Source organism: Papilio machaon, chromosome 1 (genome assembly GCF_912999745.1).
Source record: "Papilio machaon chromosome 1, ilPapMach1.1, whole genome shotgun sequence".
NCBI classification, from domain to species: Eukaryota; Metazoa; Arthropoda; class Insecta; order Lepidoptera; family Papilionidae; genus Papilio; species Papilio machaon.
The window spans coordinates 1,377,274-1,404,968 of NC_059986.1; the positions used below are offsets into that span (position 1 = coordinate 1,377,274).

The 27,695-nt window shown below is 33.9% G+C and overlaps 5 protein-coding genes across 10 annotated transcripts in view; 3 read left to right on the forward strand and 2 right to left on the reverse strand.

Annotated features, from left to right (window-relative positions):
- Nucleotides 1–14,262, forward strand: part of LOC106714258 (GTPase-activating protein skywalker) — a 64,254-nt gene extending 49,992 nt beyond the window's left edge. The window contains exons 5-14 of one of the 6 annotated variants that reach the window (XM_045679409.1): nt 3,415–3,539; nt 5,244–5,390; nt 5,674–5,858; nt 5,960–6,125; nt 6,561–6,590; nt 7,236–7,322; nt 9,642–9,800; nt 10,237–10,340; nt 11,567–11,719; nt 12,308–14,262. In XM_045679409.1, the coding sequence (XP_045535365.1) occupies nt 3,415–3,539; nt 5,244–5,390; nt 5,674–5,858; nt 5,960–6,125; nt 6,561–6,590; nt 7,236–7,322; nt 9,642–9,800; nt 10,237–10,340; nt 11,567–11,719; nt 12,308–12,449 (1,298 nt within the window). In that variant the 3' untranslated portion in view covers nt 12,450–14,262. Of the gene's footprint in view, nt 1–3,414; nt 3,540–5,243; nt 5,391–5,673; nt 5,859–5,959; nt 6,126–6,560; nt 6,591–7,235; nt 7,323–9,641; nt 9,801–10,236; nt 10,341–11,566; nt 11,720–11,750; nt 11,883–12,307 lie in introns of all 6 variants that reach the window. The other 5 variants (XM_045679395.1, XM_045679392.1, XM_045679401.1 and 2 more) reach the window with 5 other exon arrangements.
- A 1,414-nt stretch (nt 14,263–15,676) lies between these two features.
- LOC106714239 lies at nt 15,677–17,003 on the reverse strand. Its single transcript, XM_014507219.2, has one exon. The coding sequence runs from the start codon at nt 16,961–16,963 to the stop codon at nt 15,677–15,679; it is 1,287 nt and encodes a 428-aa protein (XP_014362705.2). The 5' UTR covers nt 16,964–17,003.
- Nucleotides 17,004–17,655: 652 nt separating this feature from the next.
- Nucleotides 17,656–21,659, reverse strand: LOC106714208 (la protein homolog). Its single transcript, XM_045678066.1, has 7 exons — nt 21,487–21,659; nt 21,263–21,393; nt 20,860–21,026; nt 20,143–20,403; nt 19,536–19,679; nt 19,146–19,257; nt 17,656–18,271 (listed from the first exon to the last, which is right to left on the reverse strand). Exons 2-7 carry the CDS (start codon nt 21,381–21,383, stop codon nt 17,943–17,945), a joined length of 1,134 nt encoding a protein of 377 aa, XP_045534022.1. The 5' UTR covers nt 21,384–21,393; nt 21,487–21,659; the 3' UTR covers nt 17,656–17,942.
- Nucleotides 21,660–22,036: 377 nt separating this feature from the next.
- On the forward strand, nt 22,037–24,341 carry LOC106714219 (protein asteroid). The gene has a single exon (XM_014507195.2). It carries the CDS (start codon nt 22,102–22,104, stop codon nt 24,298–24,300), a length of 2,199 nt encoding a protein of 732 aa, XP_014362681.2. The 5' UTR covers nt 22,037–22,101; the 3' UTR covers nt 24,301–24,341.
- A 450-nt stretch (nt 24,342–24,791) lies between these two features.
- LOC106714229 (caspase-3) lies at nt 24,792–27,643 on the forward strand. Its single transcript, XM_014507208.2, has 6 exons — nt 24,792–25,202; nt 25,513–25,671; nt 25,783–25,919; nt 26,561–26,736; nt 27,057–27,174; nt 27,405–27,643. Exons 1-6 carry the CDS (start codon nt 25,153–25,155, stop codon nt 27,626–27,628), a joined length of 864 nt encoding a protein of 287 aa, XP_014362694.2. The 5' UTR covers nt 24,792–25,152; the 3' UTR covers nt 27,629–27,643.
- Nucleotides 27,644–27,695: the final 52 nt, after the last annotated feature.

Sequence of the window (27,695 nt, forward strand, 5' to 3'; positions counted from 1 at the left end):
TTCTTAGTGATTACGTAGTTTAATCGGAATATTTTTTTTTTATATTATAAGGTGGAAATAAGCAATCGACCACTGCCTCTTCCCATCCTTTCCTGATAAGAAAAGTTGTTTCTAGAAGTTGTTAGAAGGTAACTGCTGCAGAACAGCTGCGCTGACGGAGTTACACGCGACAGCTAGTGAAGTGATAATTTGTATAACGTCGTTGTTCACTTGGTTTGATGGAAAATTTCAAACATTCAGAAAATGTTAGCTGAAAACAAGTTTTTATTATTTAGCTATAATTTATAGTACAGTTATTTTCGTACGAAACTAGACTGCTTGAAATTTACTTTCGTAATATTTTAGGCATTTCTCTGTTACTAGCGATAATAATAAAATATGAGCTTTTCGCCCCATTTTAAAACGAAAGATTTAGAGGGCCTAACACGAACGTTTACGTAACCTCATCGATAAAATTTGTGCAGACCCCTACTCTACCGGGCGTAAAGTACAACAAAAAAACTCATACAAATTTTGAAATAATTTTGTTGATGTCGTTACGAAGGCGCGTATCGCAAATATTCATGCTAAGACCTCTGATGCTTTAAAAGATTCGTCATCGATAAAGTAACATAAAGTTGTTATATTTCTAACAAACGACATTAAACATATATAAAGATTTTGTTTTTGTTATTTTCACCCTTAAGTCTTTGTAATTGATTTCAAATTACGTTGTATTAATTTGTGGTGGTTTTGTTGACGTTTGTTAGCCATGTGACCGTGTACATATATGTGTTTATGATCAATATTAGTTTGTCCGTGAATTATAATCAGAGGTCAAAGACCTTAATCGAAACGACTCGGTATATAAAGCGGCCTAAATTATCTATGCTATAAAATGCTATAAATAAGTTACAGGTTTTAGGCGAATAGAACAACAGTCTTAAATAAATATCTTCTTATCAAATTTCTGTAGCTTTTCATCTTCTATATATATAAAAGAAAGTCGTGTTAGTTACACTATTTATAACTCAAGATCGGTCGAATTGATTTAGCTGAAAATTGATGGGGAGGTAGCTTAGAACTGGGAGACGGACATAGGAACTTTTTTATCTTGTGTGCATTTTTTTATTTCCGCGCGGACGGAGTCGCGGGTAAAAGCTAGTTATGAATAATAACAGACCTTAAACTGTTGGTTAATATAAGTTGTGACCTTTGATCAAACATGAAGTAGGCAGTTGTTAGTAAAATTTATGTGATGTAGAAAGTCGGAAAGACGAAACTCTCTCTGGCGTGTTGCCAAACCAGCAATGTGTTGTTACGTCCATAATGTATTTACAATTAAAATATTTAACCAGTGTGTTGACAATATCCATATGAAAAAGGATAATAATATAAATAACTACGTATTTTTTTTATTATAGTTCGGTGATATTTTGGTAGAGTTAATTGTTTTTTTTTTTGCTTACTATCTCAGAAATGAATTTTAATTCGCGCCTGCGCTTCCCGTTGTTAGATATTCAAATTATTCTTGTGCTATTTTCACTACATTTGTATGAATAAAGTTAGTCCAGATTTTTTCATGATTAGGCACAAAAACTGATTCCATTTATTGAACGATATCTTTCAACTTGAACAAAATCGTGATTCCGTTTTAGTGTCCAGTTTCTTTATGGCTGCAATTCTAGAATCGCTTTAGATAACCTTACTAATATTATAAATGCGAATATTTAGATGGAAGGATGGATGGATGTTTCTCCGAAATGGCTCAACGGATCTTGATGAAATTTGGCACAGATGTAGAACATAGTCTGGAAGAACACATAGGCAACTTATTACGTTTGTTTTTCATACCGCGCGGACGGAGTCGCGGGCGACATCTAGTTTATTAATATCAATCAGAATTGTAGATTTACGATTATATAAATAACTCTATTTATATAATAACAAGGTATATAAAGATTGGTTTACATTAGCGCAATCTAGCGGGCGTGGGCAGCAATAAACATCCATCGAGACGTTTTACTGCCGGCTATGAGACTGCTCACGTTTTATAAACAATCAAACATTCATTGACCGCCTCGGACATGTGAACGTGGCTTTATCTGATAACATTTAATTGTTTTATTGTAGTAGTTATAAATGAATGAAATTTTCTATCCTTTGAATATACCTGTCTGTTGGTACGGTTCAGGCTATATTAATATCAAAATTTACGTCATAGTCAACTTGTGAAAAAGCACAACTTTTATGGTAATATTTTATTTATATATTGTTAGGGTTACGTCTTAAAATTACATTAAAAAGGTTATATCAAGGACAATGCCTAGGGACATGCCATTAAAAATTTTGAGAACAAAATTAAAAAATATGTAACGTGAAATTGCTTCTTCACATCAAAGTTCTGAATAATTAAATTCGTTTTACGTTAATGGACGACACAGTTTGCCTTTTCGGGGCTTTCGTATCCCGGGGCGATGGGGGACGGGGGGAGTCACTTAGCAACACAGCACTAACCGTCGTGCTAACCTCAAATGGCTGGATTCCGGCCTTTCCTATTAATTTGAAATGGAAATTCTCTGAAACGTTTCTTTTCAGTATACTGTAACGTTTTAATTGTTTGATTAATAAACCCAATGACATTGCGCCACCCCATCCATATCTCCCTGTATTTATCAAAGTGTTTTTCACCCGACAATTCCTAATAAAAAAATACTTCTTGTTTAATGACCGATTTGTACGCAATAAATAACATCAGTAAAGACATTTCAAATGTAATAAAATATTTTAACTAGTCCTAGTGATGTTTCTTTGTTTATAAGTTTTTGGTTTTCATTTGAAACGGTGTATAATTTTTTTTACGAATGGCATTAATAACGACATTCATAATACAACTGCAGCGATGCTGCATTGCGATTTAGCCTTCACCTCTCAATTGCGGTTTCAAATATGTCTAGAACTTTTCTAATTTTAACCTGGCACAGAATTTAATTACATTGAAAATATATGACTTCAGAAAAATGAACGACTATTGCGCCAGTAAAGTGGTGTGCTTTATGATGAAACATAATATTATATTACTGTGTATGTCTGTTAGACATGACTTGTATATTCCGTACTGTTGACAAAGATTTCAGTCTACTAACGTTGTACAAGACAAACGAAGTCTTGCATTTTAGGATATTGTAAAAAATTCACTAAGACATGTATGCTGTTAGAATATCCTAAACTGCATGTATTGATCCCAGTGTCAATCGTGTTGATTGCACCCGCGCTTCGTCGACGTTCCCGCCCAGTTGGCACGATAATTGTATACATTCGCACAACATTGCCCACCGCTGCTCTAAATGTTGTGACGGTCCAGAGATTTCTGAAGATATCGTTAGCGCTTTATTTTACAACCGTTTTGTAATATGATGTTATTTTTGTTCACAGAAGAGGAATGCTACCATTGCATGGCGAGCCTGGTGGCGTCCAAGGAGAAGATGTTCATCACACAGACCAAACTGCACAACGAGGTCACCTGGAAGACGGTCATGCAGATCGCCAAGAAACATGCCGTAAGATTTGTTTGTGATTACATTACAACGTGCAACCTTGTTGGAAGCCGGGAGACGATGAATTGCTAACATAGCATTAATGATAAGGGCCAAAGCATTGTACTCATACTTTGACCGGATAAGTAGTTAAGTTAATATGAGCCGACTTACTTTGGCGGTATTTGAAAACATCAGTTTGATCAGGATTGATATCGATTAAGTAAACGTATTTATTAAATTCAAATAGATTCGTTAAGTGGGCTCCTTCAGTCTGGACTAATAGATGCTTGTATCAAACTCTGAATAAGGCAGTTAATTTTAGTATTCTAATTATTTGACGTGACAATTCTAGAGAAGAGTTCAAAGGTGCTCCATCGATTTACTATACCGATGTCGTTCACCCGGCGAGGGATCGATACCCGCGGTCACTACCTCTGCCCTCTCGACATTCTTATCAAATATTTATGGGTTCGATTACGTTGTGGCTCTTTGTTGTGGTATTTGTTCTGGCTTGATTACAAGTTATGGTTTATTACAAATAGATTCCTTTGTTAGATAGTCTGCAATAATTTCTGTCACAATTTTAAGTGGGTGTTCTCTCTTCCTGTATTTGTTTTTTATTTTTTTTTTCAACGCAGCATTTCCGATAGCAAAGCAAATCACATACAACTTTATCATAACAAACTGTGACTTTTGTCATCTGACTTTTTCAATACGCCTCCGTAAGCAAATTATAAAAAAGAAAAACGTTATTGATTGATGCGTTAATCGTATTTTCCTACGTTAAGTATTAGTTAATACAGAAAAATTGTAATTCTAATAATAAAAAAAATGTCTGATGTTTGCGTTGCGTGTGATTCCGTGGCGGCGGGTCCGATTGTAGGCTGCATTGTGACGCTCTGACACGCAATGGTATAAGGCTTCGTTTACATACGAGTTTTTTTATATTTCCTACTAACAACGCACTCGGCTTGGCTCAGCAGTGTATGTATACAAATGCAACAAAAATAGACTAAATTACTAGCTGATAGAAGAGTTTTTGTTTCGTCAAGGATTTTATCAGTACTTTATAGATTTGTCTGGACCAAATAATTGATTTCTCATTTAACGACGGAATACAATACTGACTTAATTGAATACAATCTAAATCAGTTAATAGTACTAGTTTTTTTTTAGTTTTTGGTAAATGTGTAACGTTCTTTAGGCCAGTTCAATGTTAATAAAAGACGTTCACTGAAGGAACTACTCAAACTTTTGTACAATCACGATAATGTGTACTTGAATTTTAGATTTACCCTAATTCGTTGTAGGGCACGTATCGTTAATAACGATCGGGCCTACTAGCAGTTCTTAAGGACATTATTTTCATAATTTTACTACCATGGAATAAAAATAGTGACATAAGTCGTATTGTTTAAGTTACAATCTGTTAATGTACAATGTTTACCTTAGCCTTACTACCAATCAGAGGTTACAGTATTAGTGAAATTTTAAGAGATAATTTCCTGAGAACCCGTAATTCCTGCAAAAGCACCTGAAATTGAGGAGCATGTACGCGTAGATGTATTAATGTGGAAAAAGAAAGAGTTTTACTAGGACCGCACCAAAAAGAAATCCGTTTTCTGCCTAGATTTCTGGGTTATGGGCGTTAGTTATGTTTTTGTTTGTTAGTTTTCGTAATATTAGCGTTGTCGCGAGTACCCGTAACGCGGGCGTTGCTTGCAGAAGTCAGCCGCGCAGCAGCTGTCGCGACTGTCGGGCGCCATAGGGCCAGAGCGTATCTACGCCGACTGGCAGTGGTGGATTCTCGCCGCGCTGCCCTTCCCGCACCTCGTGCGCGTCCTCGACTGCTTCTTTAATGAGGGCATTAAGGTAAGCAAGTTTACTAGACACTGTCAAGTTATTGATCAGAAATATAGGTCTAGATTGAGATTTAGATGAAAAATGAGTTTGCCGATTATTCTATTGCTACTTAATATGTCGTAATCATCGTCATCGTCAACTCAAATATGTCCCTACCAAGGAGTTCAGAGCCTACCCAAACTAAGGTGACTAGGCTTTCGTCAACCACGCTGAACCAGTGCGTGTTTGTAGCTCTAATTGAGGGGTTCTTTTTTATAAAACTTACTCTGTTTCAACGAATATTGTGTTGTAGGTGTTCTACAGGGTAGCGCTGGCTATCTTGATCCTGTTTCACAAGCACTGCGCCAACACGAGCTCGGAGTGGTACGCGGAGGCCAGCAAGAGCGGCGTCGACCACGCCATCGACAAGTTCTGCCGTAACATGCCCGCCTCACCCACCAAGCTGCTCCGCACCGCATTCAGCATACGGGCATTGAGGTTCGTGACAGTTTAATAGCCGTTTCCACCGGCGAAATACTTCTCCAAAAACATGTTATTTCTGTTTTTCCAAAGAGAATGATTGATAAATTTATAAACAGTTCACAGTACATATCACGGGTATTCATAAAGACGGAGATGACGTTGAAGTCCAAGCAAGTGATAACTGGCTCGCGGCTGGTGCGGTCGCGCTCTTCCGACAATCTGCCCACCAGCCAGTCGCAGGTCAACATACAGATGATGTCCCATACCCTCACCATACGAGAGGTCAGTACAACAAGACTTTATATCATTAACACTAACCTTGAAGACGCATTTCCACCATGCATGAATCTGCAAAAGAACGAGGTAACTCACAGATTAATAGAATCATGCATCGTTGAAATACGTCTACACGTTCAGTTGACTACGCATCAAATAGAACTACTGATATTGACTACTCTATGTTATGATGAATAAATTATTATATGAATCTTATTTTACAGATAAAACACAATCTTAATGAACACGTGTTTATGTCAAAAAAAGGGAATTTTTCGTTTTACATTTGATATTAATTTGTATAATGCAACATTAAACAATTCGAAAGTTGTATTGTTCATCGGTACACATTAGTCACGAAGCACACTGCATCCAAACGCAACAGAACAGACCAACTGATCAATTATAATGTGTTTAGAATTGTTTTTACTTGATTTGCAGAGAATGTCTGAGGAAACGTGCAAACAAATGGTATCGTATCGAAAGCATTAGGCGTGGCTTTGGCTTATATTTGTCATAAAATCATTCGATTGCGTTCCTAACACGACTAACTTCAGACCTCGGATTGAACAGATCCGATCGGCATTGACCACACGTGTGTCGATCTGTTGCAAAACACTCAGACCTTTCTTTGTCAACACGAAGTTATTTTATTTTTCAGTCTGTGTCGCCAGATTTGTCGATGACGGTGTTGTGTTACTTCGATGTGATCATTCCACAAAACAGTTTCATTATCGAATTTAGTTTCTTTTGCTGAAACTTTATTGTATTCAACTTTCATTTCACCTTTAGCTTTGTATGTCAGATTTTTTACTATCTTCTGTGTTTTTTTTTATTATCATTGTTTTTAAGTGTCATAGATTTTTTTTGAGGCTGTCATTTGATAATTAATTAAGTGTTAATAAAAGATTTGCAATTACGTCAAGAGTTGGCATGCGTGTGAGAAGATCTTGATAAAGTTTTACAAAATTAAATGTTATTTAAGTAACAGGTGATGCGATGAACACGGCTTTTGGAATTAACATTAGCGAGCAGAGCATCGCGACTAGTGATGTGACTGTGGCATGTTATCGATTGTTTCGTGTGAGTGCTAACAGTGTGTCGATTTTCCGTTAGGGCTCCCACTCGCCGGGCCCGCGCGCCCTTTCGATGGGCGTTTACCCAATACAAACGATCAAGTCGCAGATTCTAGACCTGAGCGAAGTAAGACCTAAGTAGTATTAAGTCACAAATTATAAGTGTCGCTCCGTTGGTAGCTTGCGACATTATCGATGTTTAGATGCACCGCTTAACACTTTGGTGTTTTTTTTTATTTCATTTATAGCCTAGCTTACAAGATATCTTCGAGATTCGACGTCGTCGCTTCGTTTTTTTTTTCGTTGTTATTTTTATTTGCTATTTTAATCGGCCTAAAGCGTACAATGGTTGGTTCAGATTCAAATACACCTTGTTTTTTACATGTTTAATTATGCTATCTTAAAAACGGCAACGTAAAGTAAAATCTTTTAACGCAGTCTGTATCAACCATAAAGCTTGCATGAAAATTTTTATTTTTCATGTATTTAGTGCGTCATTCTATCAGTGTCTGTCAATTTTAATCTTTTCTATATAAATTAAATATATTATGTAAATTAATATTTACTTTTATATCTATAAGCATCAACCCTAAGACGCAAGGTATTTTATTGAATATAGTGGAACCTGGATAAGTAAAATTTAAATAGGCTTCTTTCTAACCCCAGTTTCTCGCTTAGGGACGTCGTCCGTCGGTCGGACAATTACTCTCGCTTAAAGAGAATTCTCGCTTACCCAGGTTCTACTATATATGAATTTATGAAATAGTTTCCATTACTATGAGTTTTCACTGCAGTGACACATGTATTGAAACAATGTCATTTCTCGAGTTCGCTTTGAAAAAAAATATGAGTCTATACAATATTGCAGTAGTCGAGTTCCACAGTAAGATTTATAACATTATAAGTATGTGAAATGTACATTTTTTTCACCACCAAATCTTGTATGATGTTTATACATATTTACTTTTAAAATACCTTAAATCATAGAACTTTTTACTAAGATGGTTGAAAGAAGAAAAGAGGTTTTATTTTTAATATTGTTTATTGTTTTATGATTGTGCCAAACGAAATCCTTTACTCATCCTTTATATAATAACACTAAGAAACTTCACACGACATTTTGAAAAACATCTAAATCATGTCTAGTTAATTTAGAAAGCTTGCATTTGTGAATCATATTCAGATATACCATTATCACATATTCCACGAAAAGTCATTTCAAACCATAAATAAAATAAAGCTTTTGTTTGTGGTCACGTATGTTCGACAAGTAGACACGGCATTGACATGATGTAGCTCGGTGTTCACAGAGCCCCCGCTCCTCTCACCTGGCCCTGTGGTTCCCATTCCCTAACGCGGTGTTCAAGGATCAGCGCCAGCACTCGTCTGACCTCAGACAGAAGGTTTGCCGGAATAGGGTTGATGTTATAATCACTAACTCGGGCTGTAGATGTCGCGGCGGCATTGATTGTCTATAGTTATACTCTATGCTTTTCTGTCATTACAATCTGTGGAAGTAGGCACTTAGTCTATGGTTGCATTTTAATTTGTCATAGATTAAACAGTATCGGCATAGTTCAGATGAGTATAGTAGTACATTTGAATATAATTAAATTTTTTAAATTTGTGGTGTTAAGTATTTTTTTTACTTTGAGAAGTATTTTTGGGGATTGTGATAAAAGTAATTTTGTTTGTTTTAGTTACCTTTTGAATGTCACCGCGACAAAAAAATATTAATAATAATTTATTGTAGACACTAAAAGAAACTCACCTTTCAATATTTCACAGTAAAATTATTAGATTTCTTGATTTACTTATAAATTCTTTGCGTGGCTAGTTGTGTTAGTTTCAGTAGATACATAGTTAATTTTACTATTTTTAAATCAATAAAATTATTTGCACTAAATAAGATAGTATCCAACTAAATTAATCACAGTTGCTTCGTAAAACTTTAGTTCAGATTTGATCGTAATTCTTTTACGTCTGTAAGCTAATCACGTCATCTACATGGAAGGCTTCTTTGGTCACTTAGGTAGATAAAGGCAGTAATAACTTATTATCTATACATATTACCATTGTTAATATTGCATGCAATTTTTGTCTGTATGAATTCTCGTGCAATCCGACTGTCTCAATGTTGTACCATAAGTATTGGACGCACTCCGCACAAGTAGATGTCGACTAATATGACACAACTAATTTTGTGTCGTCCTTTTGTCTATGTTTGTCCTTTTTATATTTCATAGAATTTAGCTATTAAATCTTTTCTTATAAATTCCTTATTAATTAAAATTGTTTTTTATTATATGATATTAATATCTTAAAACATTTTAAATTGCTCGAATATAATTTAGAGTAGCTTAGACAATTTTTTTTGTTACCATAGACTAGTATCGAATTCAGCCAATTTGTAATCTATGGTCTGATCTATGGTCGCGTGTTGCAGTTGTTCACTCTATGGTCGTGGCTGCCGGTGAGGATCACGATGTACCAGCCGGTACTGCTGTACACTACGGAAGAGCACGGCTGCTCGCTGACCACCTTTTACGTTCGTGTTGAACATCACGAACCTACGTTGCTAATGATAAAGACGTGCAATAACGAAGTGAGTGTAATTTTTTATTTAAAAGTATTTCTAAACCATTGACCAAAATCTTTGGCTTGATTTGAAATAGCTACTATATAAGCAAGGAATCCAAAATTTACCATGTTAAATGATTATTTAAATTTTATTTTATTTAATTACTCGTGTATACGCATAAAACGACATTATCAATCTGCCTTTATCCCTGTGGAGGGTCGCCACAGTATGTACTACTCCATACGCAGAAAACAACGTATTGGTTTAAATCACAAAGGATGGGAAGGGGAAGGGGATTTGACGGAGGAGGAAATGTAAAGAGGAAATATTATATTCTGGTTGTCCCTTATTCCGTCGATTAGAGGTCAATTGGCAGAGGTCGCTTCGCTATTTCGGCGAATTCAGGTGGCCGTTTGCTCGTTTGCCATCTTATTATGTAAAAACGACGTAACTGTTTTAGGTGTTTGGTGCGTATTGTTCTACGCGATGGTTCGAACGCAACCAGAAGGACGAGCGCGGCAACAGACAGGCGTACTTCGGTACAGGAGAGACATTCCTCTTCAGGTAAAGTATCACAGTTCTTCTGTTGTTACAGGATGTCTATGTCTGACGACACACTCAATATTTCAGCTACTATAACCCGCTATATTGCTTGGTTAACGCCTATTATACTGACCGAATCGCCGCGACGTAACCGCGGTGATCACACGTGGATCACTAGAGTCACTCAGACACGTGATACAAAGTATAATGAGCGATAACCATTACTATTTTTTTTTTAATTTTTGCTTTTCTTTAATTTATCTTTGTTTATTAATGTGTCTTTTATTTTAAAATTTATAATAGGGTTAAAATAACTAACTTTGACATGATGCTGAAATAGATATAGAATGGACTCGTTGAATTTTTATGTTTTATATTTAGTTTAATAAATTGCTATTCATTATAAATTAGAATAATTTTATTCTGTTTGTATTTTATATTATATTTCTTTTTTAAATTGCTTTCCTTTATTTTCGTTCTCATCTTAAATTATATGGTTATTTATAAATCTGAACTTTAAAGTTGAAAATATTTTTATATAAATTTTTAAGTTCAGATTGAAAAGAATTGCTAAGTAATATAACAGAATCGTATAGTTTTTGATTGTTTAATTTAATGCAGAGAGGTAGATTCTGTTAGTTCTTAGTAAATCTTTTTTACTTGTAGCGCTTCGGATAAAGTTTGCTTTTCTTACGCGGCTGCACTTATCTTCTCTCTTATTTACTTATTTAATTTCTTAGTTAGCTTTGCACGCATTAAATTTAACAGTAGTTATTTATTTTAATTGATTTTAATAACTTTATAATCTTTGCTTACTTTAGTTTCCTTGTTTTATTTATTGTATTTCAAAATATTTATTTTATATTCTTTACGTTTTCTTTGCTTTTAAAATACATATTTAATGTTTCTATTGTTATTGTTAAATTATAAAATTAGTTAATTATGTTTTGATCTAGATTTTTTCTTGAAAAATAAAATGACATGCGATTTGCCTATTTTTAATCAAATTTCACGTTTTAAATTTATGTTTGACTGTACATTTTTATGGACCTAAATGGAATGGAATGGAGAGAAGATTACTGTTAACTTTAAAGTGGGGTTTTACTATATCGGTATGCTCAGACCGACTATTCTTTGATGTTTATGTACTCTAGTTCTAGCGTTATAAGTCGCGTTTAAACGAGCTTTTATTCTGAGTATAGTTTAGTGAAAACCCCGCTTAAATGAGTGCGGCGTGCGTATTGCAGCCTTTACCCGGAGCGCGCCAAGTACCCGTGGGTGGGGTGCTCGGCCAATGCGGTGGGCGCGGGCGCGGAGGGCAAGGGAGAGGAGCACCGCGTCGCCCACGGCTCTGAGCTCTTCATGGCCGCGGACTCCAAGATGATCACCATCGGCGGCGGGTTAGTCTCACTGCTTAATACCCCCTTGCAGCTTGCACCCCGTGCGCGCCAAGTACCCCTGGGTCGGCTGTCTGCAGGAGACCGAGGGTGACGGCGAGAAGACCTCGCACGCCAACTCGCTGTTTATGGCAGCTGACAACACCATGATCACGATAGGTGGAGGGTAGGTAGACATTGTGGCGTAAGTGCCGGCTAGAAGATTATATGGTCTGGAAATCGTCGGGAGTTTTTATCATTTTATATATAAATAGCTGTCCCCCGCGACTCTATCCGCGCGGAATTAAAAAAAAAACATAAAAAAAGCCTATGTTTTCTTCCAGACTATGATTTACATCTGTGCCGAATTTCATCGAGATCCGTTCCGTTCTTGAGATACCTTCAAAGAAACATCCATTCATCCATCTAAACATTCGCATTTATATTATTAGTAAGATAGTAAGATTTTAGAAACTGAGATGTCAGATCAAAGTTTCTATCGACTCGATGATTGTTCCTGTTAGCATGAAATGAAATATGTATTATTTATGTATAAATTTAATATTCTAGTAACTAAGTTTGTCAGTTAATATTTAATGTTTAATATTCCAGTGACGGGCAAGCGATCTGGATGGACGAGAACATTAGGTTCGGCAAAACTGACCGCTGCTCCACATTCAACAACCCGCCGCTCTGCCCCAGCGGGGACTTCGAGATACGAGTCCTCGAGGTGTACGGCTTCTCCGGAGCTTAACTCAGCAACAACCCCACCACGGAGAGCAATCTCGTATAACTGTACTCTTCTTGTTCCCCATTCACGTCTCATCCTGAGGAGTAGCCTCTCACTCGATTCTATTCGATTATCCACAATGTCGGACGATTAATAAATGATTAATCGATGTGCTACATAAAAGATTACTCGTTTTTTGCTGAATAATCGATATTTGTTAGTCGGATTGAGTTTCGCCTAATTTGTTGTACTGTATGTCAGTAAAGGTATATACCATTCTGTTATTTGCAATAACTTTACCCGCGAACTTGTGTTCAGTTTTTATTGACTGAATTTTGTTGTCGTTTTAAAATATTTGCAATTTTTAGGTGGTCAAGGTTTCATACAAATTTTCTTGGATCTCTCGATTTATTTAATCGTAATAAATCTTCGCAATCGTGATGTTTTATTTTGAAATATAATTATTTTATTATCTTTTACAATTGTATTTTAACATTTGTACTAATATTTCAGTAAAATAATAATCCGATGTATTGACCTTAGCCGTGCTAAAAAAAAACTCTCTTAACTTGTCATTGTGTGACCCCGTAGCCATTATCTGTCAACACAGTCCGTTCAAGACAACGAAAACGGGGACTTAGGTTGTTTCTAAATATATTTATATATTTAATCGTGTTTAGTGTTTCGTGTAAGTACAAAATAGATGTCGTGCCTACTCGAAGTTATTACGCTTAAAATAAAAGCAATATATATATGTCCGTGCGGACTTGTACGGTATATCGATGTGAACATTCCAGTGATCGCCTTATGGTCTATACGATCGACCATAATGAAATAATCAATGGGATTCATTAAAAAATTAACCTTAATACGTTAGGCGTAACGTTGAAAATTTGTTGGCAACGATAGTATTCCGTGTTATTGAGCATCATTGTCGCTTTAAGGCTTGTCGTTTATATTACATTCGTACAGATTATATTCGATTGTCTTTGCTCACAAATTATGTACCAAAGATGTTATTAGTAAGGGGCTTAGTCTTGTTTCAAATGTTCCATAGACATTTTCTAATTTTTTTTTCCAAATTGCACGTATTTAACAAACACGTACATTAAATCTGTACAGGTGATGTAATAAAGAGGCTTTATTTTTAACTCAAACAAATAATGCATCCAAAGATGTAATTAAACAATTTTTTAATAAATTTTGTTTAATAAGAAAAGAGACAGGTTAAAAATAAATGTCTATGGTAACATTTCAAATGGTCGTTTACGTGGGGATACTAAGAAATCAAGTATTGCCACATCATAAATTTAAAATTTCCTGCGATATCAGATAAAATGGCTTAAATTTAATAAAAAAAAATTTCTTATAAGCCTATAAATGTAGCGTTGGGTGTTGCCATACCACGCGTCGCATAGTATTATTTACACATATTTGGACGATAATGTGCCAAAAATGGACAATTTCAATAAAAATATACAAATTGGATGGATTTTGGCTATCGTAAAGTATTGTTGAAATTTCGCTTTTAATATTTATACGAATAAGTATTTACACATTTCTCTCGTATATTTCACTTTTATGACGAAACTTGAAGTGGATAATTATTAAAAATTTAAAGTAAAATTATGCTCTAACGTTAAGATTTGATGATATAAAAAGCAATGCAATATATTAAAGTGTTTAATGTCACAAGTTATAAAAGATACATATCCCTACCAGTACAAATGGGGGTTCACTACGCGTTCATATCATTCGCGGGCTTGTTCTGTCTACGCTTCTTTTTTGTAAATATTATTTCTCCTTATCCTTTTACTTTGCACATTGCACTGTCTTACTTAAAAAATGATAAACAAGTTGCTAATACAAAGTAGACGCAATAAGAAAGTATAATGAAGTTCTAAGGGACTTGAGGGACAATATTTTATTTAAATGATGAAGACAGTGGCAATGTGCGGAGTCTCGAGCGTAGCTAACAGCTGTCGTGTACTCGACAAACAATTATTATCAAAAGCCTAAGATTTGTTTTTAAATTCAGATTATTTATGTAATTTATTGATTGAGTAGGTATCAAGTATGTTTTGTAGTGTTGTATATAGTAACTCTGCGGGGCGGTGACGGTTTTGTCACATGTTACGTTTTAAGGATGCTATATTATTTGTTCACTCAGTTATTTGAGTAGAGCACTGGCAACACACGATCTAGACGACGAACTGGACCGGTGTTGCCAGTGGCGGCGCGCGTCGCTTTATTTTTAAGTTTAATGTCGCCGCCGCCTCCCGCAGAGCGGCGCCACTCGCGATTTGTTGCTGTTAGCCATTTTGTCGTTGATCAGTGTAAAGTCTAGTCTTTATTCTGTTTTTATTCTTTAACGATATAATATTCTAAATATTTACGAATTGATATTTAAATTGTGCGATTCGGCCCCAGTAGTGGGCAAGTAGGCTCGTGGTTAGTTAGTTTATAAGTACATTTAATGTAAAATATACAGTTATTAATCTCTGTTCTCCCTTTCAGTATTTGTGGTGTACGTTTTTTTTTAATGTGATGAGAAAATGTGTAGTGTGCGAGGCCAAGATGGCCGCCGAGCGTTCGTTGTTACGATGTACTGTTACATTCGAATAGTTTTAGTCCGTCTCACTCGCGACGGTACGAAACTCGTTTATGGTAATGTAAATGTTGCTTTATAATGTCTACAAAATATATAATCCCATATAAATGACGTTTTATTTACTAACTACCCACATATTGATAAGATCAACCAAACACAAAGGAAAGAATTGAAGAAATCATAAACTATTAAGACCATCAAACTTACAAGATGTACTTTGCCGTTCTTAATACCAACATAAAGATGTTTTAGCTCGTAATTGATGACGAACTGGCTAAATCCAAAGAATCTAAGAAATCTAAACTTTAGAAATATACAAATGACAAAATCCTGTTACTTTTCTTCCCTATTCCAAGATTTAACTTTCATAGGGTTCTAAATTTTTGCCTATTAAATGGACTAGTTGTGGGGTCTTCACTATCACATTTTCATTTTACTACTATTATAAGTGCGAATTTTTGATGGATGGATCTTTGTTAAAAAGTACCCCCAAAACATTTTACGGATCTCATTGAAATTTGGCATAGATGTAGATCATAGTCTGGATGATCACATAGACTACTAATTAAGCTTTTTCATTTCACGCAGACAGAGATGCGGGTTACATCGAGTATTATCTACAATAAAAGATCAAAAACAATTATGAATCTAAATTCTCATTTAATCTTGTTGTATAATCAAAAATTCTATTAGATACAGCAACCTTTATGTCAACATCTGTGAGTGACATTAATATGTCTTTATTTTCATCACCAATTTTATCCAATACATTAAATAAATGTTCTTGTGAACATTGCTGCATGTACTTGCACATTAATACACTTAAAGATGGCTTCATATTCTTAACAAATTCTTGAAACTCCTCTTTATCTACTTCTTCAAAGTTACTATCACCATTTTGGTTTACATTTGTTATAGATTTTAAAGCTTTCCACATACTGTAACATGTGTTAAAATATTTATCTGGTTCACATTCTTTACTAATTTGTACAATCCCAACTATATTATTTATACAGTCGAGTAAATCGACCAAATCAGAATCAATTTCTTTTTCTTGCACAAGTTTCACTTCATAATATTCTAAAACAGTACTTATGATTGTTTCAATATTTTCATTACAATCATCAAATATTTCTGTGGGCTTTTCAAAACTAACCATTTCCAAAGTCATTTGTAAACTTATCACCATAATTCTTTCCAATTCATCTTTTGATAAACTTTCTTTTTGTGTACTAGTAAGTTCTGTGAAAGCTGTTGTTAATGAAGTTAGGACTTCTTTACAAACAAAATGTTCAAAATATTGATTCCTACACATTTGTATGTTACAATATGAACAAATCGTATTTAGGTTCTCTAATGCGGTCACTAGAAGCTGTTTATTTGATGAGTTTTTAAGAATATAATAAAGAGCATCTGAATAGCCAACTTTATCAAACATGTTTAACCAGATAACTATGTCATCACTGTCCATTGAAGGTAATCCTGAACTCACCAAACGCAGCAGTTGTATAAGAATTAAACTATCATCTGTCTTTATGTAATCCAATAGCAAATATAAAAATTCATCCATTTTTATTAATGTGTTCACAGCTTCTTTCTGACAGCACATATTTCCAATTATACCCACAAATATCTCAATGTAACGCGGTGTTTCTATAGTAGGCAATGCAAAATTGAAAAGATTTAACATCTTATGTTTTAAAAGGAACAAAACAACGTCCCTTTCTACAGTCATATCCCACAGAGTGCAGATATCGTCTTCGAAGGCTTTTTCGTTTAATTCATCTTTCAAAGAGTCCAAGTTCGCCAATTTTAATAGTATTTTCAACACAAAGCGCTCGCTATACGCAGTGTCACCTATCACATCGCCGGTTACAACGGGCCCGGGAGTCTCGGCTTCACTTTTTGATTCAGGATCCGTCTTCATTTTTATTTTAACAACATAACCCTGTTAAAATTTTTGAAAGATATATATCACTATATACCTTCCGAATTCACAGTAGCGTAAACAAATAAATAAGCAAGCAATAACGCTTGGTGATTATTTCATCTATCCTTGTGATTTTTAAATCAATCATGTGTCAGTTTAGTTTACATTGACACTGACAACTAGCTGTCTAAATCATAGACAATTTTTTTCAACATAGAACAAAAGCTACCATATTATATTTAAAGTTTTCAAAATCGATTCCACTCGTAGCAGAGCTTAAAACTTGCTTTCATATTATTTTTATAATGAATGAATCTTTAAGTAGTAAAAACAGATTTTTGAGTCAGTATTTATTTTGTCATGGAATGAAGGCCACAAAGGTGGACCAGAAGCGTAAGGCCCTCCTTCCTAGTGGACCGATGACCCAGTGCAGGAAATTTCTGGATGCAGAAATCAAAGAACCGGATACATTAGAACCAGTGTGTCCATGTTGAATACTTCTTATATAGCTTATTTTGGATAAATGAATTACACCCACTATTATCTAGATGTAATGAATAAAACTTCTATATTTAAAAAGTAATTTTAATTACACAAATTTACCAGATTACAGAGAGGAACTTAGTTCCTTATTTAGGTTCTAAAAAGTGTAACTTAGTTTTAGTTATATGTATAATAGTTTTTTAAAAAAATTACATGCATTTAAATGCATACATAAGTATCAACTGTGAGTTCCACGTATAACATCCAATAGTATTACAGTAATAGTAATAGCTCTACTTGAGCACTGAAACAAATAGAATATAAGTTGTTTTTGATTTATTTCATTTATGCCCCGCAATATTATGAATGTAATAATTATACATATTTAAATCACAGGTTTATTGTTATATGAAATATCTTGAAATTGTTACTTTGTAATACGGAAGGATCCTTAGATTAATAAATTTTTAATGAATTCAGTACAATGTAATAACTAGCTATCAGCCTTGACTTTAGAAGGTGGTGCATCACCATGGTCGTCCTGTTTACGTTTCCTGTTCTGTTTCCCTTTGTAGTTCTTTCCTTTATTCTGTTTGAAGTTCTTTTGGTTTCTGCGACGTTTCGACATTTCTTCAATCGTTTTATCTAAATATGCTTTCTCTTCATCACCTTCTAGAAGTTTGAAGATGACTTCTGTTTCTTCGATTGTCAGTTTTCCATCCGGTATCTTCTTCGCTACCTCTTTGGCTGCATCCTCTTTCGTGAGACGTACCCAACCCTCCTTTTCTCCAACTTTGTAGCTAATAAAAGCTATTTCTGCACCTGATAATTCATTTAAAAAGAATTATTTCCATGGAAATAACAAAATAACACAAAGAAATAGTATATTTCATTATGAATGTGGAAAGCCTGTCATTACAAAGAGTTCCGACAAATGTCTACTGTTGACAGTTGGAACAAGTTGCAATGACGGTTCCGCACATGTACGGAACAACTATTTTTAATACAGTTGCGAAAAAATTAAGCTATTTAATAGAATATTAACAAGCACTTCCTTTCGATTAAAATAATTTTCATCAAAATCGGACCACCAGGGGCCGAGTTTCGCGGTAACACACATAAAAAAAAAAAAAAAAAAAAAATACAGTCGAATTGATAACCTCCTTCTTTTTGAAGTCGGCTAAAAACACAATAAACTCAACTAACTAAATTTTTTAGAAAACGGCGCCATCCGTAAAAGAATATAAGCAGAGATTTTTTTCCTTCATCCATTTAAGGTAGGCAAGGAGAACTACACCCATACAGCCAAGTCTTTAGTATATATTTTTTTTATATGAAATGAAAATGGAATTTAATGAGATGAAATGAAATGAAATCTAACCTAGCTCGTTGAATCAAATCATTAAATCTGATATTGAAACAAATTAGTAGCTTCTTTTTAGAAATATTTGCATGAATCATAAAAACTCCTCATTTTTTTTTTTGTAAAAACTTCATGGTTATTTTTTTCTTTTTAATAGACGTTATTTTGACAAATCGGAAAAGGTAAAGAAAAAGCGCGAGTATGTAATAGCCCACATCCCGAGCGCTAATCAAATTTTATCCAGTTCTATGGAGATAATTTCGAACAAACAACAATCAAAACTTTCGCATGAATAAAATTAGTAACATTTTTTTTTCTGAAACAAAGTCTTACCTAATGCAACTAAAGCTTCATGAATATTTTCTCTGGTCATTTTCTCGTTTTCTTGCTTAAAATGCAACACAGTACCAGTCGGCAGTTTGAACTCTTTTTCTTCTTTCTTTTCCTGTAATGTACGAAAAATTTATTCAGCATAATATTTAAATTAATTTTACATTACTTTTAATTCTAGCATTAATATTATGTTTATAATTATGGAGTCAAATTGACTGAAAGAGTGGAAGTAAAAATTAATAAAGGAATGTAGTTTTGGCAGAGGCAGGGACACTTGGGAAAAAGAAGTATTCTCTTTCGTGCATCCCCTCCCCTGTCAATTAAATATTGAATGAAGATATCTATGGTCAATGGTTATGATTATTGGTGAATGACACTTAAAATACATACTTCTTTTTCTTTATTTTTCTTGTTTCTATGTTCTTTTTTGGCGGCATGCTCCTCTTGCTTCATTAGCAGATAATTGTCTTGCCAAAGAACAATCAATTCTGTATCATTGTGCTTCAGAGCTTTGTTTTCCATAAATTTGTCAGCCTAAAATAAATTTTCAAGATAATCAGAAAATTATTGTAATTTAACACATTCAATGCATCTAAATATGAAATCGCAACAAGAGTTGGTGGTATTGAAAGTGTTAACTGTAACATTTAGGACCATATTAATAAAGAGATTTCTAGTTTAATTTATATGTGACATAAAAATTAATTGGGCAATAAATCAAATTTATTGGATCAAAATGTTTCAAGTTATGGATAAAACTTAGAATTAATACAAGTTGACAGTAAATAAATAAAACTTAAATTAAAAATGTCTTTAATAAATTTTTAAATTATTTAAACTTTCGCGAGATATTATCATTAACTAATATGTCTACGAAATAATACCTGTCCCACTCACCCTGATGAAGGACCCCTGATGGGCTCGAAACTACTCGTTGCCGACACCGGACAAATGTATGTGAGTGTTTTAGCCGTTCCTATATTAGTTGATAACATACCTGTTCTTTAGTCTTGAAAGTTGCAAATACTGATCCCTTAAAATGTCTTTTCTTGGTCTGTCTATCTTGATACCTTCTCATTATAATATTTTCAACACCATCGTAGCCTTTAAAGAACTTCAGAAGGTCATCCAAGGTGGAATCTTTAGGAAAACCTTTGGCATAGATAGTTCTTGCCATCATCTCCTTGCGGCGCTCCTCATTCATCTCTGGGATTGGCAACTCGGGATTCCTTCTTACTTTTTTATTATCATCTGAAATCTAGGTATAAAGAAAAAAAAAACACTAAGTTTTTTAAGTAGAACAAAATTAAGGATAATATTTCATTGTACCATTAAGCATGATGTTGAAAGAACATACACAGTTGGCTGTTTAGATTTATAATACTACTAGCTTTTACCCGCGACTCCGTCCGCGCGGAATATAAAATAGAAAACGGGGTAAAAATTATCCTATGTCCGTTTCCTGGTTCTAAGCTACCTGCCCACCAATTTTCAGTCAAATCGATCGTTCTTGAGTTATAAATAGTGTAACTAACACGACTTTCTTTTATATATATATAGATAGGTTAGTGATTAGCAAAGTGAGTGAATTGCTATATGCTATATTCTATTGTTGTTTAAAAAACAAGGTAATGCAACCAATGTCAAACACTTTCAAAATTTGAAGGAATTTGTTTTTATGTCAAGAAAGAATTTACATTATTATTATACAAACCTCAAGGAGACCAGTTGTTGATTTGGCAAGAGCATTAGCAATAACTTCTGTGTCCATGCTGAGTTTAGCCAGCCTGTTGAACTTGGTGAGCACATCGAGAGGCACCCAGCCATCATCCAACGTAACTTGTTCGCGCAAAAACTTGTCTCGGGGGAGATTGACATCACCTGTGACAAAACATGTTAAATAAATATTTGACATGTAATTTTTATACTTAAAATTATTTTTTACTTTATTTACTTAAAATTTTTGTATTCCTGGGAACTTGAAGATTCTACTATTTTTTTTAAGTGTGACTAGTTAAAAAAAAAATCAAGGCAAGAATATTCGTCATTAATTCAAAAGTAAAAGATAGATAGATTCGATCTTCATCTTGAAAATGAAAATGATTTTTATGTCTTACTGAAATAGTATTCAACTTGTCGAATGATGGCACTTTCTAAATCAGTTTCCTCCTCGGCATTGTTTTCTTTATCATTTTCTTGACCGTTAGTTTCAGTCGCTACTTCTTTTTCTTCAGTCATTGCAGAAAATCTACGGCACAGCAGAAAACATTCATGTTAACCCCACGCGAAGTAATAACGTGAAAACGTGGTGTCATTGTTGAAACAGAAGCAGTATACTTACAGGTCTTTATTGATTCTAGACTTAAATATATACGATATGTATAACTTAGCTAGTAATTTTCCTTTTATTTTAAACACGTGTTACAGTTTTCTTTCAGTTCGAACGAACACGCCGGCGCTATATTATAAGTTATGGTTTGATGATGTTGGGCATCCGAGAGTGACAAGTTAATGACAGAACAGGGCTAATGTTGCAATTAGCAAACCATTTTTGACATCTTCGATCATTCAAATAATTATATTTTATAAATTATAATAATATGTTGTAATATAGCGTAAAGTAAACCTATTTCATTTAGATAGATATTGGCAAATGGTGCAAACGGCAACAACTATGGAAAACAAAACGCAACTGCAATTGCGGATGTCTATGGTCTATGGTCAGTGGTCGCTTGCTCGCTTACCACTTTATGATATAAAAAAAAATGTTGGCTCAAACGACCATACACCCAGAGCCGTAAAAATATTGTAATAAAGTGACAAACTGACAAATAAAATAAAACTGATATAACCTAAAAATTTAAAACACTTGTCTGTTGATTATTTCAAAATAAATATCTTTTATTACTAATTATGAACTAAACGTTTCTTTAAATATACTCATTTGTAAGAAAAAATGGGAGTTAGAGGCTTAACTACGTATATAAATGGTAACCAGGATACTTTTTTACGTCGACATTATCTTCGTGATTGTAATCTTGTGATCGATGGCTATAGCCTATGTTCACAATTGTATCGGTCCCTTAATTGTTTCTCAGCCTTTGGTGGCGATTACGACAAATATGCATCATATACAAAAACATTTTTTAAATGTTTACGAAAATGCAATGTCAAACCGTATGTTCTTTTCGACGGTAGCTACGAGATGAGAAAGCTAAAAACTGCATACAACAGGCTAAGATCCAAAATAAATGGGGCCTCTCGGTTAGATCCTGTCACACAATCGAGCTTACAAATATTTCCATTATTGTTAAGAGATGTTTTTATAGAAGTTCTCATAGAAATGATGGTCCCATATACAACGTGTGAATTTGAAGCTGATGATGAAATCGCCGCTATGGCTAGATATTTGAACTGCCCTGTTCTCAGTTATGATTCAGATTTTTTCATTTATAATGTTCAATACATACCTTTTAATACACTTGAAATAAAACCAAAACAGGTTATCCTCAAAAATGATAAAGTCCTTGTTATGGAATGCAAGATTTACAAAGTTGAATATTTGGTTGCTAATTTTGGTGGTTTAAAAGAAGAATTACTACCATTGCTAGCAACATTACTTGGAAATGATTTTGTGGAGAAGAGAGTTTTCAACAGATTTTTTTCTCAATTGAAATTACAAAAAAGTAAGACCAAAAGAAATGAACAACAAAGAAACATCCATTCACTGTTTAAATGGTTGCAAGATGAATCTCTTGATTCGGCCATTACTAAAATATTGGGGAGATTGAAAAAGGAGAAAAGGAATAAAGTACTTGCCATAATTACGAAAAGCATTAATGGTTATAATCGAACACATTGTTTGTCTCTGAAATATTTAAATCTGTGCAAAGATGAGCCTAAAGATGATTTAGATACAAACATGCCAATAACTTTAAATGATAATGAAATTGACAGCAGTGAGGAAACCGACAACGAGGAATGTGACGATAGTTCATCTACATCATCAAATAAAGAAAATGCTGATTCAGATTTACAAAACTTAAACAACAATCATATTAACGGTATGCCAGAGTGGTTTGCGGAGTATATTAGATTAAATAAGGTTCCAAGGTTTTACATCAATCTGTATACTCATCAATTGTATTTTTTTTCACCGCAAGCTGAAGATTATTCTGATGAAGATGCATCTTTGTGCGCATTACCCATACTTAGATATGTGTTTGATATCTTAACAGATTTTTCATATGAAAATTTTATATATGTTAGTAGGGAAAATAATTCTAATTATAAAAGGTTAGTAATAGATAAAGAGTATTCAATATCAAGATTAACAGAAACATCATTTAATGAATTAAATAATGAACAATTGAAGAAATACTTTTATCATTTCATTAAAGAGAAAATGCCATTATTAGACTATGAAACCATAGAGTTATTGCCATCAAATTTTCAATTATACATGATATCAATTCTGTGGTGGATAAGCAACTGCAGTGTACCCCTATCTCATATTCACAGCTTAATAATAACTTATATATTCTTAGATGCTATTGATGAGAAAATTGGAACATTCCGGGGTCACAGTTTTTTCAATAACAAACATTCTAAAAAACTTGAAGAACTAAAGAAGCGGCCTTTTGTACCAGCATCAATTGAAGAAGAATTATATCTAAACAAACACAAGATTCAATATGAAGATTGTCTTATAGCTGGTAGTGTTCTGTTAAAACATTTTGAAATTGATGATAGTATCAGAAAGAGACCTAAAAGTTATGATATAAGGAAGATACATTCATTTGCCCAGTTCCAAAGCTGTTTACTGCAGTTTAATGGTCTTAATACCTTATGTGGAGATCCATTTAAAAGTACAATTTACTCCAAATGTTACAATGGAACATTTGTTTACAATATGGCACTAAAATTAGAGAACCAAGATGACCCGATACTTTTTATTGAACAGTACCTTAAAGGTGCTACGAGTGTATTAACTTTTTATAAAAGTTTGTGTCACTTATTTAACAAATGTCTCACTATTATGAATTTAACTACTGTCAAATGGAGTAACCGTAAAAGAAGATCGAGACGTAAGAAAAAGGAAGATGATGATACTAAATTTATTGTAGAAGGATTTGAATCTCATGTTGTTATATAAAACTAGCTGTCGCCCGCGACTCCGTCCGCGCGCAAAAAATGAAAAATAGATGTTGGCCGATTCTCAGACCTACTGAATATGCTCATAAAATTTCATGAGAATCGGTCAAGCCGTTTCGGAGGAACGAAAACTGTGACACGAGAATTTTATATATTAAGTAGATGTTCTATATGTAGTAGGAAAGGTTTTGTAAATAAATTTTGATTTTAATGATACATAGTTATGGTTCCCTCTCGCCCATCCTTATTGGTCTAAAGACGTTAGTGTCAGCATATCCTGTTTGGAGATAATAATACAGGCTCTTGTCACCAATACTACGAACTGATCGCCAACGGATTATTTAATTTATCAACCAGTAGTATTAGAGCCTTCAAATTGGCAACAGCGTGTTGCGTTTTAGTGTCTAAATCCTTTCTTTTATTTTCTCGTTTTAGGAATTTGTTGTGACACTTTTAGATTTTTTTTAAATCAAACTTCTCTTTTAGGTTATGTTGATAATTGTTTTATTATGGTAACACCAATAAAAGTACTTGTAAAGTAGCAAAGCGGTATGGAAGTAACGAATAATATCGTAGGCTCAAATCTTTAGACGGGTACATATCAGCTGATGGCAACATATCATCCGTAGAAAAATTAAATGAGATAAAATAAATGGTACAAAAGTGCATATACAAATATGACGACTTTATCAATATCGGCGGTTTTATCATTTTATCATACTTTGAACACTCGTCCACTTATCATTTTGCAGTAAGTTGTGCGTCCAGTGTCGTATAAACAAATTGTTAGGTTTTAATACAGATTATTTATCGGTCCACCATTGACAATAACATTTAATTTTAATTTGTGAAAATGGAAGAAACTTTCGCCGATGTAAGCCCAAGCTATCCAACAAGTTCAAGGTAAATATTTGTGTTTCCTCACTTGCGATATAGAGATTATTTAAGAGATGTAAAAATATTTGGTTTTTCGAAAAACCATGCATTGTTTTCAACAACAATAAGCGCCACGAATTAAGAGAACAAAGGCGTGCCGTAGAGATAACTTAAAATTATCATTCACACAACTTCATCTAAATTCAACATTATCTTAATCAGTTTGAGTTAATCTTCTTTCCCGTATGCAATTACTTCAATGCGATTTATATGAATTTTAAGTTGATGGAGTTTAAGAGAAAAGGAAAATTGATTCGTCTTTCTACTTCTATTGCAGTCAAAATGCCAGCAAGACTTCGGGTGCAGGCAATGAAACAAGACCTGTGAACAAAGCGCAACCGGTATTCAATCCGGAAGATTTGTTCTACGATATGTCCGGAGATAAATATCTTGTGATATTTAATCACACTAAATATAAAATGACCAGATATTTTCAGTACGTAGCAAAATTGGTTGTAATATTTTTGTTAAAATGCGTTCAAATAGACTTAAATCGTAATGTGTTGGTGTAAAAAAAATTACGTTTGATTATAACTTTTTCATGCAGTTTTCAAACACCGACACCTCGGAAAGGAACGGAAAAAGACGTAGAATCTCTTAAGAAAACTTTTTCCAACTTAGGATACAAGGTCCTAACTTACCACGACTTGGATCACGGTGAAATACTTAACAAGGCGCTGGAAAGTAAGATATTTGTTGTATTGAGTCGTTAGGCGTTAGAACAACTTTGCAAACCTTGAAACGTACTCATAGACAATTTGATTATTTTTAAGATAATTAGAATTTCCTCATCCATAGTGAGCTTTGAATCGTGCCCATAGATAATATGATTATTTTTTAAGATAATTAGAATTTCTTAGTAGGTACAGAAGCCAGGCTGTTACTTCATTATGATTGGAACAAAGTAATGTATAACTGTTGATCTGTTCTTTCATAACGACCAATGAGATACAACAATTATTTAATTGAATTAGTAAAGGTTTTTTACATATCTTCGTTTCTTTTTATAGTGTCCCATGTATATAGGAAAGAAAAATGTAATGAAAGATCCGCCTTAGAAACCTCAAAAGTTATTAACTCACGTGATGTACTTAACACATAATACTTTAATTATAGAGTAAAAAAGTTACCGCATATATTGAGATATTTGACTACAGTTTCAGCACAATTTTAACTTTAAAATTGCACTGAATTTTCTGGTATTATCTAATTTAACCGAAGAGTTTTTGTTGCGGAAAAATGCATATAAAATAGTGCTGTTATCTCAGTTTTCGGAAGAATAACTAACGTTACTATATAATAGCATATTTTTGTATTTTTTTCAGTAAGTCGTATGGACCACACTATGACGTCATGTCTGTGTTTCGCGATTTTAACTCATGGTGATAAAGGCGGTCAATTGTTCGCTTCAGACCGTCCATATCAGTTTAGTGACGTCACCAAGATGCTGGAAAACGGAGACAAGAGTTTAGTCAATAAGCCGAAACTCTTCTTTATACAGGTAATAGTTTACGACGATTTCGTGTGGTAATATCATGAAGAACAAAAAGATCGTAAGATCATAATTTTTAAGGATTATTTACAAAAAAGGTCACAAAGATTTTAGAAATAAAAATAAAATAATAAGAATTACGAATAGCCCAATAATTCATTGTATAATGAAGCCTGATGTGTGTAAAATGTTAATAAGATTTAGGAAGTATTTAAATTGAAAACAAACTGAAAAAAAGATTTTTTGTCCTTTCACTTTAACATAATTTCAGCTAGTTTCGTATTTTCATTGATTCATTATCCTTGTCTCCGTTCACACGTTGTACGTAGGCTTGTCGCGGTGGTGACATGGACGACGGCAGGACGGTGCAGCTGGACTCCGACGATGACCTCACTTTCCACGTCCCCTCGCACGCTGACTTCTTCACCATGTACTCTAGTGTTGAAGGTAAGTAAAGTACATAATAATCTTTACTTTAAATCCTTGTAGTGAGTTTTCTAAAGCAGACTGTAGTAGGTTTATAAATACTAGTTCGGAATTAAAGAATGAAATGAAATAAGTATTGTGTTTTTGCCAGAGTGATAGAGGTTTTATAAGGTATTTAAATATTTTTGTATGTTCGTATACTTCCCTATAATGGATTCCGGATTTTGTTTGAAATAAAGTGATTTTTTCAGGTTACGCGGCATTTCGTACTGCTCTAGGATCCTTCTTGATACAAGAACTTTGCCAAGCGATTGACAAGTATCACGACACTTTAGACGTGCTACACATAGCGACAACTGTCAACAGAAGAGTGGCATACGAATATAGCACTTATACTCCTAGTAATAAGAACACACACAACAAGAAACAGATGCCTGAAGTGCGGTATACTTTGACTAAATTGTTTAAGTTTTAATGTTTTAAAAAAACAAATAAAATTTATAACAAATTAAATATTATAATAAATTACAAGCTATAAATAT

Coding starts and splice junctions, on each gene's coding strand:
- LOC106714239 (XM_014507219.2), bottom strand. CDS start 16,963: ATGAAGACGGATCCTGAATCAAAAAGTGAAGCCGAGACTCCCGGGCCC.
- LOC106714208 (XM_045678066.1), bottom strand. CDS start 21,383: ATGACTGAAGAAAAAGAAGTAGCGACTGAAACTAACGGTCAAGAAAAT. Junction 19,258..19,535: donor AGAAAAATAAAGAAAAAGAA/GTATGTATTTTA, acceptor CGTACATTACAG/GAAAAGAAAGAAGAAAAAGA. Junction 18,272..19,145: donor TGAAGCTTTAGTTGCATTAG/GTAAGACTTTGT, acceptor ATGAATTATCAG/GTGCAGAAATAGCTTTTATT.
- LOC106714219 (XM_014507195.2), top strand. CDS start 22,102: ATGGGAGTTAGAGGCTTAACTACGTATATAAATGGTAACCAGGATACT.
- LOC106714229 (XM_014507208.2), top strand. CDS start 25,153: ATGGAAGAAACTTTCGCCGATGTAAGCCCAAGCTATCCAACAAGTTCA. Junction 25,203..25,512: donor AGCTATCCAACAAGTTCAAG/GTAAATATTTGT, acceptor CTTCTATTGCAG/TCAAAATGCCAGCAAGACTT. Junction 27,175..27,404: donor CATGTACTCTAGTGTTGAAG/GTAAGTAAAGTA, acceptor TGATTTTTTCAG/GTTACGCGGCATTTCGTACT.